This window comes from Oryzias latipes, chromosome 12 (genome assembly GCF_053564925.1).
Source record: "Oryzias latipes strain Hd-rR chromosome 12, Olatipes_Hd-rR_3.1".
NCBI classification, from domain to species: domain Eukaryota; kingdom Metazoa; phylum Chordata; class Actinopteri; order Beloniformes; family Adrianichthyidae; genus Oryzias; species Oryzias latipes.
In genome coordinates, this window is record NC_136248.1 from 1,590,317 (window position 1) to 1,610,466 (window position 20,150).

General features: G+C 41.3%; 1 protein-coding gene across 4 annotated transcripts in view; it reads left to right on the forward strand.

Annotated features, from left to right (window-relative positions):
• The window catches only part of dcc (DCC netrin 1 receptor), a 277,076-nt gene that overhangs the window by 161,519 nt on the left and 95,407 nt on the right, over positions 1-20,150 (forward strand). For 2 of the 4 annotated variants that reach the window (XM_078955556.1, XM_078955557.1), the window contains exons 8-11: positions 10,280-10,541; positions 14,294-14,448; positions 16,737-16,885; positions 16,992-17,130. In XM_078955556.1, coding sequence (XP_078811682.1) covers positions 10,280-10,541; positions 14,294-14,448; positions 16,737-16,885; positions 16,992-17,130 — 705 coding nt within the window. The remainder of the gene's footprint in view (positions 1-10,279; positions 10,542-14,293; positions 14,449-16,736; positions 16,886-16,991; positions 17,131-20,150) is intronic. The other 2 variants (XM_011482137.4, XM_078955558.1) reach the window with 1 other exon arrangement.

Below are 20,150 nucleotides of genomic sequence, written 5' to 3' on the forward strand. Positions count from 1 at the left end.
CAGGGATTTAATTGCCTCTGTGTGGAAAAGTTGCAGTTTGTAGCTGCCTTGCATTGGGTCTACATAACTTTTAAAAGTTTGGTACATGTCTGAAGGACCAAAGCTAACACTGACACACGTTTGCTAAATCTCTAACATATCAGTGGCAGCCTATTTACTGTTTAGTCTTTGCAGAGCGGCTGAATAGAATTCACTTTTGAAGTTGCAGCCTTCAGTGCTGCGTCCCGAGCGGACTATCCGGGGCGATCACACGGACTTTAAAGAGTCCTGTTTACCGCAGCTCATGCGATGCCCTGCAATGCTGTGCTGTGGCTGATGGGTTTGGACTTTTGGGTTGCAAAAAGGGCATAATGGTAAAGCTATCATTTTAAAGGTCCAATCTAAGAATTGTGGCCAGCACGTCTTGTTCCAGCCGGGAAAATGACGATTCAAAAGGAACGGAAAACCCTAGAGGGTCGTGAATCCTGAGTGAAACTGCAACAAAGCTGGAAAGCTGGAAAAAAGAAGCCCACTTGCTGCTGATCAACACAAGAAACATCTGTGCAAACGTGAAACTGAAAACAGGGAAATCACAGCTCATGGTGTCGATATTGGAGTAAACAGTTTCTGCTCATAAAAAGGTATTCATGTTTTTCATGCTTCTCCTGGCTTAGTTCATTTGTTGGCATCTTTTACCCAGAAAGGCCTGCTTGGGGTTTCCTTCATCAGGTCAGTGTTTTTGTGTTGAAAAACACATTTTAGGCCTTTCTTTCTGCATAAAATCATCTGAAAAGAAGAAAGGCAGAGATGGAGGGAAAGCGCACATTCATCTTTTCTCCTCTGGCAGTGCTGATGTTTCTGCTTCTATTGAGCAGCATAAATGGAAAAATCATCTATAGACTGTGTGTGTGTGAGTGAGTGTGTGGTGGGTGGGTGCTTGCACAACTATTGATCTGGTTGGAGGTTTGTACCTCACCACCTAGATTTAAATGTGTCACCATGCTCTGTGTGGGTTTGTGTGTGTGTGCTTCTATATCGGTGTGTGTTGTCACTTCCAACATCGATTCTTTTTGTGATGAAACACCTTCGCATCTGCCCCTTCATCATCACTCAGGAAGGGCAGGCCAGGGGAAACGGGTGTGTACAAGCAAAATCACATTGTGTGTCTGGACATTTACAGTAGTTATCGAGTGAATGCGGCTGCTCGCCGAGAAGCAACTCCAGGAATCACAAAAGACTCTAAATGCGTTTCAACTCCTTCAAGTAAATAGAAAGTGTGTCCTGTTACTTCAGAAACTCTTGTGTGTGTGTGTGATCTGTGAGGGGGGCTCGTAGAGTAGGTAAAGCTTTATTTCTGGGGGGGGCGTGGTGCAGAGCAATTGACCTCTGATCATAGGATTGTAGGTTCGGCCCACGTCTCAGTGTTTTTACATGACATTTGTAATAGCTTAATTATTTTTTCATCTATCTATTGATTTATCTAGTCCCTACTTAATAAAATTTTTACTTATATAAGGACTATTATTATTATTATTATTATTATTATTATTATTATTATTATTATTATTATTAATTTACTACCTGTTTTAGACTATTATTACACTCATGTTATATAAGGTTATGTTTTAATAATTTTTAATGTCTTTTTAAAAAGTTATTTACTTATTTTATTTTTTATTACAATTATTGTTATATCTTTTATTTTAATTTTATTATTATTTATATACTCCAGTGTTTCCTCTGTGATCCATTGTTCTGGGGCACTACCGGCTCCGCCTGCAGGGGGTGCTGTTGCTGCGGTGCTCGTTGTCATTGGGCCGGCTGGGGTCCTGCTCTGTGGTCTAATAGCCATGGACTGGGCCCTGAGCTGCTGTGTTGGGTGGGCGCTGTGGCAGTGACCCCCGTGATCGGGCTGGTCCTAGGAATAAATGGATCCCCATGATATCGTTTCCTCACAGCAGAACCGAGCCAGACTGTTTCTGTAACCCTTTGCTATTCTAGGCACTTTAACATTGGGAGTTGGGTCATCTAGACCCACTAGACAGCCTTTTTTCTTCAATGATTTGTGATCTTCACTGGTGTCCATGGATTACATGAAATCTTTCCACCTTTATCCACCTTTGTCATGGTAGGGAGAACACGTCAATGGAAGGATCGGGTCATCTGGACCCCATAAGATAACCAAGGGTGAAGCTGCAGTTCCTCGTTTCTGTTCAGGATTATATTGGGATAACTTGGTGGGTGGAGGGAGGAATCTGGTGAGGGAGGGGTGCCAATTTTGTGTGATTGTCCTGTGTTTTCTGCTTTAATTAATTTTTATGTTCTATGGGTATTTTATTGGCTTTTATGTAAAGCACTTTGTGTTGTCAACTGATATGAAAGGCACTATACAAATAAATAAAGTTTGAGTTAAAATAAAAAGCAGAAAAATCCATGGATGGCTGTTGGAATTGCTTGTACAGGGTGACTGAAAATGACGGTAAACTGTGTTTGAACGTCCTAATTCCTGAATTCTAAAAACGACACCTTGTTTTTCCTCAATGAGCTGTGGACGTTTCTTTGTAATTTCACAGACTATTAGAATGCTTTTTGGCAGCTCTGGCCTGTGTTCAGTCCCTCATGCAGTCCAGGGCAAATACTGAGAGACTCATTTTGTCTAGAATGACTGGAAGAACATGAACGTGTTCGTCCAAACCAATAATGAATGACCTCTGTATATAAGGCAGACCATTGGCGACATTTCTGGAAACATTGGCTTTTTAAACTAAAACCGTGTAACACTTGTCAAAGATCTCCAGAGTCTGCAGAGACATCTGAGGTTTTGGTGCTGCTCTTAGTCTGGTTTGACTGGACATTTGGAACGTAAGGGAGATTCTAAAAAACAACAAAAATCCTATCAATGAGCCTCATATTTCTGGTGTAAAGTCATTGGAGGACTGTCCCGAATGGACCGTGCCGTCGCCCACAATCCCTGGGATTCTGACCTGGAATAAGGCGGGTTTTGAAAATGGATGGATGGATGGATGGATGGATGGATGGATGGATAATCATCTGACTCCAGATGCCTTCAAGCCTAAATGAATGTTGGCTCTTAATGTAGTTGAAGCAAAACTAAGGGTTTAACAGCATTTTTTCTGATCAGAGGCGGCTCAATGTTCCTCTGTGCACTTCAGGAAAAAGCAGCATTGCCCGCGGATCAAAGAAAAACTGTTCATTAGCTAATATACTTTAGCTCTGGAAGACTTACTTAAATGTGGAGTCTGTGCTTTAGTCACAGTTTCATGTTTTCTTAGGATTTACCCTTTTTGTTTCTTTCGCTTTAGCTTTGGTGAACAACTGCGTTTTAGAAAAGAGAAAAGCTTTTCTGTGCATGTGAAGGTTGGAAGAACTTTTTGCTGCGGGACGCTGCAGAGAGTAGATTATGACTCAGAGATGCCGGTAGTTGGAACTGATTATGTTGCTGGGAGCAGTTTTCTCTGAGGTCACCTTAGTGCGGGCCTGTGTGTTTTCCGAATGCTGGACAGCCTCAAAGTTCAGCGAATGTGGCTGTGTTTCCTGCTTTCACAGAAAATAGCAGGGCTCTAGACACGATGACACCGCATTTCATGACATACTAACACCTGCCATTACTGCATTGTAGTGGAAAGCTTTTACGAGAAATTGCACATGCCTGCACCGGCAAACACGTGTAGCTTAAGCATTGTGTAAATGTCATTGCACAGCAGCCTTTAGCTCATGTTTATGTAGCCTCATCATCATTGAAAATGACCAATAACATATTTAGAAAAATCGCTAGTTCAAACTGTGGAGCTAGTTAGACTAAGATTATTTGTCAAAGCAACATGAAATGTGTTTTTAGTTAATTTCTTTGAACAGACTGTTTGATGGGAGTTCTGAATGTATTTCTTTGCAGAAGGTACCCACCGTCACTGCCAGCTGTTCTCATTCATGAAAGCTTTTGTTGTGAAATATGTCTTCTTAAAAGAAACAGTGCTATACGTGTGTTAGACTAATGCAGATAATATGGGAGATAAAGACTCCAGCCAGGTTGTTTTGAGGCTGAGCAGCTGCCACATTGATTTCTTAGGTTTGGTTTGTGGAATATTTTAAATTTTGTTAACTGTAAAACTGATGGGCAGATCTTATTAAAGTCTCACTCCATACTGCACATCTTTTGATGTATTGTCAAAGCGTCTTTTAAAAATATTGATGATGCAGTTTTTTAGGAAAAAGTCAAAAACCTGTGCCGTTTTCTGGGACATAGTTTCTGCAGAGCGGCAGGAGTTCATCAGAAATAGTTGAACAGATTTCACTGTTACAATAGGGGTTTATGAATCTTCAGACACATGAGGTGTGTATTTGTATAAACCCCTTTTGTATCTGAAGCAAAGCTTTAATTATGTTATTATGTTTGTATACATTTCTTGTTGGACCGAATGGAAAAAGAGAAAAGAGAGATGGACAGAGTGGGAAGTCAGAGAGGGAAGTCAGGGTTCAGAAGAAAGAGTTAAAGAAGTCGGAGGGGTAGAATCACGAAGCGACACGTTGTTGGAGGGTTGTCATCATTTCTGTCAGGTGTAGATGTGAGTCCAAAGGGGCGGGGCTTGTCCACAGACAGACTCAGATATTACAAACAAATCTTCACACATAAAGGTGTCAACACCTACACAACACAACTACAACTCACACGCTACACATATACGTACATGTTAAGCATGTCATTCCGTCATGCATGCGCTTGTGCAAAGATCAGCTGGTACCTGTGCTCAGGTGAGTGTTTGTGTTCTACTGTGGCGATGATGGAATGAAAATATAAATGAGGGGGAGTGGCCAGTGACCCCCACACCTAGACCCCCCTGCGCAGGACACCAGCAGATTAGGGGGATCTGCCCATTGGGCAACCCAACGTCACCTGGAGTGGGTCTTTGAAGAAATCCCCCCCTGGAATGTAAAGATTACTACCACAACCCAAAGACTGGAATAATCTGGATGGAAACAGTTAAAAAACTCTTTAATTTTTATTTGAATAAAAACTAGAGAATGAAAGTGATCCAATTCGGTTGGAAGAGTCTATTTTGTGTTTTCTGAGCACAGAAGCAGACACTCAGGTGAGCAGCGAAACATCGTCTGGATCAACCTTTTAGGTCGCCTCAAAGGAAGAATGTCAGGATGACTGAGACTTTTTAAGACGGGGACGGCGGGGGCTCGGAAAGCGTTCTGGTTGGTGTGGAAGGTGGAAAACACAATACAAGCAGTGGCTTTAATTACAGATTAAAATACCAGAAAATGGCCCTGTTTTGTTGTGATTGTGCTTTCCTGTTTTCAGTTTGGACTCTCAGCCACATACTCACACACAAGGACACATGTGTATGCGATTTAGATAGTGGATACTGTACTCCCTCAACCTTATCCATGGAGATTTACAGGAAAGATATGTTTTTGAGAGGAATTTCCAACTGGAGGATGAAGGTTTGCGTGTCAGGGTGGGGGATGGCGAGCGTTTTAACCGACAGCTGGCTGAAATGAGCCCTGAAATTGAGTGCGGAAAGAAAGGAAAGGCAGGAGGGAGACGGTGTAAATGTGAGGCGGAATAAAGCTGAAGGGAGGAAGCTGGAGCAGACATTTTCCTAAAGCTGGAGATGGAAATGGGAGGAAAAACGAGGGCTACAGATGATATTTAGTGGCAAAGTTAAAAGGAGAGATTTCAAGCACAAACTTGACTTCTCTTGCATTTCAGTTGCATTAAAGACATTAAATATCTGTTGATGCATTTTGGCTTTTGCTGTGTGGGCAAAGGTAGCTTGAATTTGTCGGCAGCAGCAGATAGAAATAAGAGTTTAGCGTTAAACGCAGGCAGCAGTTTCACACCTCTCAGCAGGTCTAGATGGCAGCTTCAGGCTACGGCAAGAATTCTGCTTTTCAGTTGGATTAACCAGAGCTGGATTAGAAGAAACACCTCCCTTTGGAATCAAAACTGCAGTGTGAAATAAATATTTCCTCTCTTAGATTCAGGGAATGTAAGGGATAATGCCTGACAAGTGTCCATTATCAGAAATTAAGGGTCGACGTGAAGCAGAGGACAGTTGTTTTCGTGAAGTCAGACTGTGGTTGAAAACTAGTTTATTGGTGTCACTGAGACATTTTCCATTCAAATGTTCGTCCTTAAACTGCTGATTACAGTATAGTTATTTATGTCTGTAATGACCTGAAAAACATGAAATGTTAAACCTGCTGGTGGGGTTACCACCACATTAAGTTCTCCGTGAGACGGAACCACCTTTAGACACCACAGTGACAACACGCTGACCTAGATTGTGCGCTCCAGACACCAAAACAGTTTGGGGTTTTAGGTGTTTTATTACAAGTCTGACCAATTGAGCTTGGCCCCTCGCTGAATGGGAGGAGGATAAAAATCATGGCATTGAACAGTTTTTATGGGGCGGGGTGACTGCAGATTTTGCTCATTTTTTTCAAACCCTAAAATGCAGTTTTCGTTTTTAATAAATACTGTTTTCTAATTCCAAAGCTGCAAAAAAGAAGTGGTACAACTGAATTTGGTACATACTTGTGTAGGGCTTTACTACCTTCTAGAAGGCCCAAAGGACTTTACAGTCACAGTCCCATTCACCCTTCAGCACCTACTAATGCAAATATGCATCAAACTGTAATTATCTTGGCATCAACTTGAAAGCAAAAAAATGAACTCGGATAGCAAGAGGTTAACCCATTCACACACATGGCGACTCCGCTGCCAAATCGTCCAAACAGCTTGTGTTGCTGCTGAATTGCTGATCTTGATGGAATCCATGCAAAATTCTACCTTTAGACATTTGGAGGGAGGCCTGATTCTTTCTCTAAACCTAAGGTCAAGTACCCTATGACAGGGAATGACAGAGAAAAGCTGCATTGAAGACGACACCCCCAAAAGATAGTTTCCTCCATTCATTATTATCCTCAGATTTGCAGTGAAGGTTTGTGAGACAATGTGGCTGACAGCTCTCTGCTCTCAAGATTCAAAACAGATTGTGTTCCAAATCTGTAGTCTCAGGCCACTGCCAGAAGGCCTGCCATGTCTGACCCTCCCCGTCTGGCCAGTTCATTCTGGTGTCAGCAACATATGCACTGACGCTGAACATGTGGAGGAACACTATGTTCGATGATGACTCCATGTTCTACTCATGGAGGTTGGATCACAAGGCGACGGGGGTTAAAATAAGACACAAAGAAGTCTGCTAATTTCCACCCCAGCATCTTTTGATGGAGGAAGAATAAAGTCATGGTTATATCTTGGTTATGTCGTGCTTTCATAAGCCTTTCAGAGTAAACTATCTCCATATGTGTGATAATACATTGCAAGTTGTTCAGAAAAATTCAACTGGACAAAATTTCGGGTTTGAAAATGTTCACCTCTCATCCGAGCGGCTTTCTATCCAACTGGTGTTGAGCCAGAGATAGATAGATCTCCTCATCACTGGAGTTTCCGTCCTTACATGGCCAACCGTCCCCTAATGGCCGAGTCCTTGACCCCCGTGTCACTGAGTTTCATCACCTGTCTTGGGTTACACCTCTGGATAACGATGCCTATTGTCATGAGTACAGTATGCTTGTGCAGTAATTTCCAAAACAGGATTGTAAATGGATGAAAGGTCGAGTCTCAGTCCAGCCACCTCTATTTAAGGAAGGATTTTTTTATTTTTACAAAGATGGTTTTCTCGACTCCTCTCTGAAACCAACTGTATTCCAGACTCAACAAAGTGGGTGACAAAGTGCAGACTCTTCCTGGAAGGGGCTGTTCCTCACTATGTGACATCACAATGCAAGGACCCGGTCTTTTTCCTGGATTGGGAGGGGCGGGTGCTCAGAGAGCAGGTTCTCTCTATCTGTCTGTCTGACTGTCTCTCTCTCTCTCTCTCTCTCTCTCTCTCTCTCTATCTCTATCTCTCTATCCATGTGGTGTGTATGTGTTTAGGTGGGAGGAAGGGTTTCTCTGGAAGACTGCAGTGTAATTTTCAGCACTTATTTAGATTGTTTTCCAGCTCTTCCTCAGTCGTATTGGACTCTATTATTTGGCTGAAGCCATCTATTCCCAGTTGAGAATGAAGCTCTAGTGCTCTGAGTCGGCCTGGATTTATCGGCTGGGTCAACGAGCAGGAATGAATCCACCAGACGCACTTTGAAATCTCTTCTCACAGACAAGAGAGGGTGTGTGTTAGCACTGCTTGGTTTCTGTCTGCCGAACATTTTCTTTAATTCTTTTCTGATGTTATGTTGCTCCTTCAAAAAACATAAAAATTTCAAAATGCTTTTCTTCACATTTGTTTCTTATTTTTTAAGTCACTCTTTTTATTCTGTGTGCTCTTTAGTATTTGAATGTATGTGTTTATTTTTACCATGTTCAGAGTTGCGCTGGCTTTGTTTTTTCATAACTCGATTTTTGTTTGTTTCCTTCATTACCTTTGCTTCTAAGTTGTGACATTTCTATTACTTGTGACCAAATCGTGGATACCTTGTTAAAGTATTGCTCCATACTTTACCTTTAAGAGTACTCCATAGGTTGTGTTCAAGACTGCCCAAACCTAGTCCTAGAGATCTCCCAGCTGCTTTTGCAGCTCTCGCTACACCGCTCGCTGCTGATTAGCTCACTCACACCTGACTCACACCTGATCCAAGCATTCGGTGACAAGAAGTGCAGAGAGAAAAGCCAAGAACCCCCCTGGACAGAGAGGAGGATTTAGAGGTCATGTGGTCAGACTACACTAAGTGGAATCATAAAGCTTTGGTGGTGCTTTTCCTGAGCTCCCTGGCAAGACCAAGAGCCGGGGCTCACATCACATCTTAGCCTGGGGGCGTCTGTGTCCCTGAGGTGGGGGTTCTGGTCCTTGCTCTCGAGCGCTGGGCCTCTTTGAAACTCCAACAGCAAGTTGGCCTGGTTGGGCCCTGTTTGTAACACTCTCTGGGGACCCCCACTTCTCTTGGGTCTCCTCCTCCTGGGTGGGAGTGGGCCAGGAGGAGATTTAACCAGAAGAACGACCCGTACTTGTTTGACTATGATCAGAACTTCCTGCAGTATAACTTAAAATGCCGCTAACTTTCTGAAGGTGTCCCAGATATTAGTTTTATACCATGCTCTGTGTGGATACTCCATTCTGATTGGCTGCAGGGAGTGGATTATAAAATGATAATCCACAATGCACTCCTAAAACAGAAGTTCTGGTCACACAGCCCAAATGTAAATGATTGCATTGGCCTTAATTCCATTTGGTTACCCAACAACAGAAACTTGTAACATAGGTGGACAGACGTGATTCAACAGTTTATCACAACACCAGCCGTTAAAGTTTCCTTTGACCTGTTTGGTGAATTTGATCATTTTGAAGACTGAGATGCAGCAGAAGAGACAATAAGAAAGAGGAGAAGAGACACAAGGAGGTGACACCACCTTAGACTCTGGACTTTGTTTCTCTGAAACAAACCTTTGGGGTAAAAAAAAGCGCTAAGAGGTGAACCTTCCCTCCGAACTGATCTGTTGTAGAACGTTTCATGACGTTCAGCATACGTACCACTTCCCTCTGCTAGAGGCTCTGCACCCGTTACCATGACAACACATCGCACAGTGTATCAAATAGTTGTGAAAAAATGGTTGAACCTAAACAATAACAAGGTTAAAGTACTAATAATTGATGTGACATGTTTTGTTTTTGTTAGTGACCCTTCGAGGTGTCCATTATCAGAAATGAACAGATTTGGTGGAAGCAGCCGACCTCCTCTTGGCGTCAGACGGTTCAGGCTTTGGCATCGTCCATTCATTTCTAATAATGGACACCTTGTCGGGCATCATCCCTTACACACTGAACATGCTGCATTCTCACTCAGTGTGAAAATGTACAGCTGTAAACTGAACATTAATTTACTAATTTTAGAATATTCACAGCTCAACTGCTGGTTGTTGGTTTTGTCTCCTGAATCTTTTCATGGTTTGTTTGTAACTTTTAGGCTTTCGTTCTATATCTTCTTTATGAAATGAAAGTCATAGGTTGATGAGCTGCTTTTGTTCAGATGTGTTTTGTCGTTGAACTTCTCTGTTGTTCTACTGCTTTTTCTGCTTGTCTGTGATCTTTATCACTTCCTTTTTCTCCTTTCTTTTCTCTTTCATTCTTCTGTTTCCTATCTGCTCATCTCATCTGTCGCTTGCTCTTTTCCTTTGCTTTGTCCCGCGTTCTTGCCTGTCATCTCCCTCCAACCACATCTTTCCTTTACCCCCCCCTCTCCCTTTCCCTCCCTCTCTCCTGGAATCTAACAGAGCCCCCTCCCAGCCAGAGTATATCTGCCCTCACAACTCCTCTTCCGTCCTCTCCTTCTGGCACCCCTTTGACTTATTCCTCCTCCTCTGATCCCCCACCAGTGTCCCCAAGCCCGGGCGTTGCCCTTCCCTCTGCCCCCCGTGACCTGGTCCCTGTCCTAGTGTCCAGCCGATTTGTCCGACTGAGCTGGAGACCACCAGAGGAGACCGGGGGAGGGGTCCAGACCTATGGCATTTATTATTCCCAGGACGGAGTTGAGAGGTAAAACCATCATCTAAAGCCTGTTTTGCCTCCTGCAGCTGTGTTTACATCTGAAAGCCTGTTTAAGTGAGCTGAAGGAAAATTCCCTTTGGAAAAGTGTTAGCAAAATCTTTTTCCCCAAACATCAAAGATTTGCAAATAAAAAAAGAAGAAGAAAAAGCTGAAGTTCACAAAATGCAAATGGATTGTGAAGCTGGAACAGATGCTGAGGTTGATCTTGTGTTGAGGTTTACTGTTCTGGTGTGAAGTCGTCCATGAGTTCATGATGAAACACCTGTGATGTAGATCTGCATTAGCGTGACATGCAACCGTCTTCTGTCTTTTACATTATTAACACATATGCAAGTCCTACGCAGGGAAAAAAAACAGGTTGTTCTCATCTGGTTCATGTAGAATTTAACATAAATCTGGCAAATTACTGAGATACTGATGAGAAAACTGATTTCTTCTAACTTAAGAAAACTGCTCAGGGTGCTGAAAAAGTGAAATGCCTGCATGTGGTGACCTAAAATCCTGTTTAGTGGGGCAAACTTGCATTCAAACTCCCCTTTTAACAGTTCACTATAAAAGTTGTGTAGAGTTGTGTAAAGCTGCACACAAACATGATGTCAAACACAGCAGCAGCCTCTTCATTAAAGTTCTGCTTCACATAGCAGCTCTGAGAACAGCGGATAAAAAGGCAAATGCTCTGCCAGCGTTAGACGCTGACCGCCTAAAGTGGCATCTCCACAGGCTTTCAAGCTTTGTTACCTCGGGGACAACACGGGTCTGCAGAGATTTCGGGCTCCGGCTCCCTGGAAAAAGAGCCGATGAAGTTCTGTCTTAAAACGATAAAAGAAGGAGATTCTGTCAGTTTTAATGATTTAGAGGAAGAGCAGAGGCAGAGCTTTTGTCAGTTCTAATGGCTTAAAGAAAAATACAGAGATTGCTTTTGGCAGCGCTGGTAACTTTCAGAAAATAAGAAAAGAGTCTCACTAAGGGAAACAGTGAAAAGGACAATTGAAGATGAAATAAAGGGGCGGAGCTGACGTTTGTTCTCTGTGTTTTAATCATGTCGAGAACATATTCAGACAGTAAAACAGAGAAACAATGGAAATTTAGGAAAGGGTTTAAGGACATGAAAACCTTTTTTAATTTGGTCATTGAGTCAATAAATGCATCAGCTTGGGGTAATTTTCACAGCTGTATGTTAAGTGTACTCCTACGTTTTGGCAAAATATTCAATGTCTTTAAAAAAACTGTCACACCTGTAGATGCAGCAGTGATTTCAAACCGTTATGTGCTAAACTGATGGAATGTCTATATGATGGAACTCAGTAACTGCAAATCAAGGCGTTGCCTTTAATTTGTCATAAACCATAGTTTCATCCAGGATTTGTCTATCAGAGTTAAAAGAGACAGCAGGAAGACCAAAGAGGAGGTTCATGAAGGTGATTGGTGTGAGTGAGGGGGATGTAGAGTGGAGGGATGAAGATGAATCCTAAAGGGAGCCGCTGAAAGAAAAAGAGGGAAAACTGCCTAAACATAAACCTATTTTAAACTTAAATCCATCCATCCATAAATCCATCATCCATCCGTCCATCCTTCCATCCATAAATCCATCATCCATCCATCCGTCCATCCATCCATAAATCCATCCGACTCTTCTTTAACATGTAAATACACAAAAGGAAAATATTAAAAAACAAATATTTTTGTCAAAAAGCATAAGAAGATATTTAGACTGTATGATGCATCAAACACTAAAACAGTTTTAATTAAAAATCCTTCTTCTGGTCTGATCATTTTCCTCAAAACCACACACCTTTATGTTCCAGTGGCAGAATAACAAAGGAGTGAGTCATATTATCAATAACTGCTCTTCCTCTCAGGCTTCCTCTGTTTTTTTTGGCACGTTGCCGCAGAAGTTTGGTGATTCTCTGCAGGCCCTCCAAAAGCAGTCAAACTGTGCTGAATGGTGCCGTAGCTTCAGAGGTGCTTTTAGTAAGACGGTTCTGATCAGCGCAGGACTTTGACTGAACCTGTTGCTTCACATTCAAGTTTAAATGAAGAATAAACAGATTTATCAGCACAAGCACAGACGATAAAATCCATCTCCTTTTTTCTTTTCCTGTGGTCATGGACAGTCATATTTATTGCTGTTAGCCTTCTCCAGGCCAAAAAAGCTGGAGAGATTATAAGAATCAACCATGAAGGCCAAATAATATCTGCCCTAAAATATAACAAGCTCATTTGTAATGTCCCAAAAGTAACCTGATCTTAGCATTCACCAGTGTACCAAACATCAGAGGTTTTTCAGCTGTAATATCTGTGTCATTTATATCTTAAAATAATATAATAGGGGTTGAAGGGGAAATCTGTGTTTCTTCCATTTAGAAACCCTGGGTTTCTGGCTAGAAAACAGAGGAGGAACTCTTTCCTCCCTGGGGGGCTGAGAATTTCAGTAGAAGACTTTGACACTAGAGAGGGACTTAATGGTGGAATTGCAGTGCATAAATCCGTCTTTACAACTGAAAGTGTAGGGAAAAAATGTGGCTGTAAACTAGAGATAAAGTGAGTGTCAAAGTCATCCTTCATCAGAGGCTTTTGACCCCACCAGAGGAGGATGTGCTGAGGGCCACACTCTTTTTAGGGTTTGGGTCCAATGTTCCCTCAGAGCAAAGTGTCACTGCCAGTCCAAATCAACATGTTTGGCTTCAAGAAGCAGCCGTATGAGAACTGTAGGCACAGTGCTGGCCTCAAAAAACGACAGGAGAGACGAACATTTAGAACATTCATTGGGTAGTGTTTTAAAAACCAGGAAACTCATTTCAAAATCTATAAAAGCAGTTCCTGTCAGTGGTGAAATTTCAAGTGTATTTTGATGGACTATCATCAGTGAAATCTGAGTTCATTTAAAGCTTCCTGCATATTCAAAGAATCAAACCAGGAGTGACAAAAACATTCATTTACATGTAAGAATACCGTTGAAGAAAAGTTAGGCTTTGAGATGAACAGATGATCTGTTTCCAACACTCTGGCTGCTGTTTTTCATTTATGAGCTGCTTCTCCTTTTCCAATCTATCTGAATGGAAACCCATGATTTTACATCAGAAAGAAATGGTTACATTTTAATATTCCAAATAAAAATGCGATCTGTTAGGAGTTTAAACCCCAGAAGATTGAAGCGAGAACAATTTTGTATCTCATAAAATCTTGGAAGTTGTGTTTCCACTGTCACAGTTTTCCTTTTGATTTTTTCCAAATTCCAGTAGTGATTTGCTGTAGAGCTGATAACCTTTTGTTTTCTAATGTGTTAATTTGAATAATCATAAAATGTAAGTTTGTGCTTCCCTTTTTAAGAACACGGGTTTGTTGACGTTGTCAGTTTTTTTGTCTTTTCTCTTTGAATGAACAGCTTCCATCTTTTTAATGACCTGAAAACGACATGGTTCACATTTCTATCTCCTCCTCCACTGAAACCCTGTTATGTGCCGTGGATGCTGCAGTGGAAACATGGTAATGTTTGCAGCTGGGCTTGTGTCATCTGTGATCTGGTGATTAGTTATGAACTGTGAGGTTGAAGAGGTGCTCTGATCTGTGGATTAGCTTCAGGCTCAGAAGGATTACACAGATTACAGCTGATTACAGCTCCAACTATCTGCGCTGCAGGAACACAAAGAGCCTTTATGAATTAGAGGGGATTTAAAGCCTTGCTTTGAAATGTAACTTTTTCACAGCTGACTCACTCATGTTGGTCTTTGTTGTTGCAGAGAGCGCTCTGTGAACGTATCTGAACCAGAGTCCTTGGAGCTGACAGTCTCCAACCTGAAACCTGAGGAGAGCTACACCTTCAGGGTTGTTGCCTACAACGACATCGGGCCTGGAGAAAGCTCAGCAGCCCTAAAGATCACCACCAAACCAGACCGTGAGACTCACCCACAACCAACACAAGATCCAGCACTACACACTTAAGATCCCTCTCCTTCTGAGAAAACACTGTACCAAGTCTCCTGATCCTTTTCTTTGAACTAAGAACAACTCTTCCATGACTTTTCAAACTCTTATGTGTCTGAGGTGATGATTGGGTGAAAAGAAAAGTCACAGAAACACAGTTCAGGTCAGAGGCCATCATGGAAAAAGGTTCCTGTTGATCATAAAACATGTTTTTTTTCCACACATGGAGGTTTGTTCATGTTCAGAACATGGTGTGGTTTGGCTTCACCGACTGGTTAAACGATCAAAATGCTAAGAAAATTCTGCAAAAACATTATTGACTCAGTTTACAGTAGATGAAACAAAGTTTGACATTTTCTGTTTTTAAGAAGCAGACAAAGGAGATGCCAGGACCAGCATGACTGAGGCAGTTCCACTAGAACTCAGAGAGTCAGACTAAAACTCAGCTCATCTAGAAACCTGATGGTTCATTAATTTTCAATCTATCGCTGACGAGGCTGAGTCGTCGGGTTCAGCTCGCTTTCATTAAGATTACATTTGCATGAAACTAACTAGAATGTTTTCCTGATTATGTTTAGCAGCAAAACAATCACTGGTTGCCTGGGATTATTATTGTTTTCCATTAATTACTTTTTTCATTTATGCATTAGCCAGTTTCATCATTTAAAAAACATTTTGGTTTGTGACTTTATTAAGCTGCAGTCCAAAAAATAAAAAATAAAATAAAAATAATTATATATATATAAACACATACACAGTATAAACAGATATTTTTTATTTTTTTATTGGAATGGAAAAAAACTAAGTCAGTCATTAATGCTACTCATCAGGATGAGAACCACTCATTCAGACATGCGGATAAAACTGATCTCAAACAGGAGTGTAGTGCTACCTGTGCCAGGTTTACCTGGACGTTTATGCCCAAAGTATTATCTCCTGTCTCTGCCACTGTTACCAGTCACTTGTAGAAACGTAGGGAAAGTGTGGTTACAGAACTATGGAAGCTCCTCTGTAGCATGAAGCTCATGGTTGGTGAGAAGCATGAAAACCTGCAGAAAAAGATGCTCCAAGTTCCTAAAAATGATTTATCGTTGAAATGCTGGGACTTTTGTCTGCTGAAAATGGTTTTATTTGGTCAGAGATCTTCAGAAATAGGAAGTAGAATCTCAGTCCACCTAAAGTCAGTTTAACTAAGCTGGAACCAATCTGGGAATTTTGTGACCCTGATCCATTGAGACTAAGTTTAACAGAATCTCAGGTGAAATGAGACCTGTTTTTGTTTTGCATGTGAAGGTCAAGCAAAAAGCAACAACCTGAACCCTCAGTTTCAGACGGTTGCACTGTGTTTGACTTTGCACTGCAAAAAATAAAAACAATTATGTTGAAGATGCTGAAGTTCTCCTTTGGAAACGCTGAACAACATTATGAACATTGTCCCATCATCAGTGTCACAGAAAAATATCAGAAATGGATTCTGTGGTCCATTGGATTTGTGGTAAAATACACATCATTTTATTTTTAAGAAAAAACGGGTCTGGGTTCTGATGGGCAAGTACCAACTTACAATGCTAACCCAAAGAAGTCTATTGAGGAATTATTTTCCGGGTTAAAAATCCCTCTCCAATCATCTACTGATCTATTTCCAAAGCGTTCCCAGTGGTTTTGTAATGATGACGATGTCGTTTTTAGCCCAGATCTAAAAACCTGCATCGTCTTCTTGGACATAGTTTCTGCAGAGCGGCAGGAGTTTATTAGAGAGTCATCGCTAAATTGTGGCGCGGAAGTAATTCCCCGCTGATATCCTATTACTTATTTATTTACACTCTCTCCTGGTAGCTTACAGCCCCTCATACCCCCAACCTAACATTATGCAACAAAAACAGCAGCAACATCAGATCCATCCATCGGTCCGGTTCTGATCCAGATTCCAGCTCAGAGCAGGAAAACAAAGACGTTCATGGATCTGTTGGTCTGCAGGTGGATGATCAGAAAGGGGCGGAGCTGGGAGACTGTGGCCCCACCCATTAATGTTTCTACATCATAACTCTGAGCTTTTTTAAAAAAAACATTTTTGTCTGTTCCTGATTCATTATGTGAATAAAGAAATACTCAGAAAAAACAATTCCTTTATAAAAGTCTTCCATGAGAAAAGATCACAATGATTACATAAATAATGGAATGTTGCTCAAATAACAGCAATAATAGGTTGTTGTGCTTCATGAGTGTTTGTGAGATTAACAAGTGTGTGTCTTTCTACAGTTGAGGTCCCCAGCAGGGTGGAGTCTCTTCGAGCTTTGGCCCTTTCTCCAACATCCATACAGGTGAACTGGGAGCCCCCCAGCCATCCCAACGGCCCCATTCTAGGCTATAGACTGCTTTGGACGGAGAGCCCATCTGGCAAAGAACAGGTCAGCAAATTAGTCATGAAGGCATGTGGGGGTTATCATAAATCTTTGTGCACAGTCATGCCTCTACTGTAATGACGTGGAATCACTGTTGATCTGCTGTGTTTAGAGCGTGGAGGTGGGTGGGCTCACCTACAAGATGGATGGACTCAACAGGTTCACGGAATATACCGTTCGTGTTTTGGCAATCAATCGCTACGGACCAGGAGTCGCCTCCGAGGCCATCGGTGTCACCACCCACTCAGATGGTGAGCTCCTCCTTAACTCCAACTGATGGCTTAATTATGACCCCAGATTCCAGTTCATCGTGTGATGTCAATCCCCTTGGCTTTACTGTAGTTAGACATTTGAACGAACAGGCAGCCTGTTGGGCTTTTAGTCTGGCCATGTTGAAACATTCAGCATCGATGTTATATCAGCATCGATATATATATATATATATATATATATATATATATATATATATATATATATATATATATATATATATATATATATATATATATATATATATATACATATATATATATATATATATATATGTATATATATATATATATATATATATATATGCAAGAGTTTGTGTAGTTTGGTGTGAATTCTTTTGAGTTGAAAAACTGGAATACACACTTTTATCTGCAGTCTGCAGATAAAAACTGTATGTGTACTTTCATGATGTCTGATTCTTTCCAGCACTAAAGGTCTGTGCATGGCTTTTATATGGTCAGAATAATTCTAAACTATAAAAAAGTGAATTTATTTTCAAATACACAATCTCACCATTGTAATGGTATTTCAACATTACTGAAGTAGATTATCCCCGGGGGTGTAGTTTAAAGGTGAACACCTTGTTTCATTGGTGGTTACTATTTAGACTCTCACTGGTCATCTGGAAATCACTCCACCACTGTTCCAGTCAGACGTTTCATCAAACAAACTTTAACCGCTAGGACAGCATCACACAGCCACTACGTACATTTAGCGCATATTTCACGGATGATAATTGGCCGTACGTGGATATATGTTAAATTTTAAAGACCTGTCGGCCGAAACCATCGATGGACATCTGAGCACATCGATGAATGAAGAACACAAGAAACACGTATGAATTATGTAAATGACCCATGTAACACCAAAGAACGACATTTCATACGTGGAAAATGTACAAAATGTACGTAGCGGTTATGTGACACAACCTTCAATTAGGCCATTTTCATTACAGATCAGCCATCGGCCACATTGTTCCTGCATTAGCTTCAAAATAGGTGAGATTTAAAATGTGTTACTACAATCCAACTATGGGAAAACAATGATAACTCTATTATCAGCAATGTCTTCTTAGAATGAAAAATGCTAAAATAATAAAGAGCAACAAATCAAAATACAGCCTGCTGCCTAAAGAGTTGCTAGACCAGGTTCTCCCTCTCAGCGTGCACGTTTGTGTGTTTGAGACAGAGAACGTGGAGCAGCGAGTAACAGAAGGACACTCTTTAGCTCTGCTCACGGATGTGTCAGGAGTTTCATTAGGAAACGGGGGGGTCTTTAATTAACCCGGGAGAGGCTTCATTTTAGCCTCTCAGACTGACACATTAATGGAGTCTGAGCAGAGCCGCTCTCTCGTTCTTTCTGACCCCTTTACTCAGCAACTTCCACCGACACAAAGCAACCCTAACTAACCACTGTCCTCAGCTCCGCATGGAGCCCAAACCCCCCAGACTCACCAGAAGTCAACACATCCGCATCATAATATTGAGACAAACACACACATATGTGCACAAACTAAAGCTACCAAAGGGTTGCTTGTTATGTCATTTGATAGAATATCAGACCATTGTGATCAAAAAGTGTATTCATATTAGGGAAATCCCATAATGGCAATGCAAAATTAGCCTGCCTACAGCTAATGCTGTACTTTGAACATCTGTCCATCTACATTATTTCTATGCAAAAGTTGAAAGGAAATAGAAATTAAAGTAAAGGACACCTTTACTGTCGGGGAATCTTGTGCTCCTAAACGATCTTAATCTTGTGTTTGTATGCAGTTCTCCTTTTCGTTGATTGCATCTCCCTCTAGTGGGAATGAATGAAATCTTTAAAGTCATGGTTGAATGTAGCTGAGTCATTCCTGATAAAGAAACCTTCATCTTTTCCACACAGCCTGACGGGGAACAGAAAACAGCTTCCTCCACTTAAATCTAGACCTCCGTTAGATGAACATGTTTGATAGAACGAGTCTTCTCTCCTTTCTGTCTGCTAAATGTCAAGTATCATGCCCTCTTCAGAAGACACTTAACCTTTTTCATGCTTTTCTTCTATGTGTCTGCAGATGTGGCAACTGCACAACTGTTTGTTAGAGTCTACATCGCGATAAGTTAAAACAGTTTGTCAGTGTGGAACGCAGAACCGCGAACTCATGCTCCTAAAATGTTAACTATGTTCAATAGTTTGCACAGCAGCTCCTTCAGAATGGGTCTAAGCTGTCACACATCATTGGGAACAGCTATAGATGTGTTTGAGACGACATGACACGTCTTTACTGTTTGCAGAGAACATGTGTGCAAATGTTACAATCATGTTCCGAGCGAGTGCAACACAAAAGCAGAGTTGTGTGATTCACACGACACTCAATATTACGCACCGATGTGAGTTTTTTTATTCCCAGAACTCACAGTGAAACATAAGCAAGTGCTGCCTTAAAATGCTGGATGGATGCAGATTTTAATGTTGTGCTTTACATAACATAAAATGTGTTACCAGAAAGATGATTAAACCTAAAAAACAACAAATAACAAAAGTAGTTGTTAGAAAACTAAGGATGAAGATTTTGTCTGTTATTTGACCCCCTAATGAATGATGTCCGCCTCACATCACTGTGACCAAAGAATCCACACAAGGTAGGTAAACTCGCTAATGATCAATATTTCTGAAAGAGGGATGCATGATGTCATTGGAACAGATTCATCTTTCCAGAAGCAGAGAGAGCGATGCTGTCACCAGTGAACCTCCATAAAAAAGGCGGAGCGCTTGTCAGCCTGTAATCACCCCATAAAATGATGCACAACAACAAATGTGCAATTGCGCATTTACAGGCAGTTGCAAACTGACCTTATTGTGAATCTACCATCTGCATTTTGACGATAACACTCACTTGTGAGCTAATTGAATCGACAATAAAGCCCGCACAGCGACTGTTTCAACGGCTGTGTGTGTCGGAGCAGCTGAAGGAACAGATAAGCCGCTGATGCTTCATCATGCTTCTGATTGGACA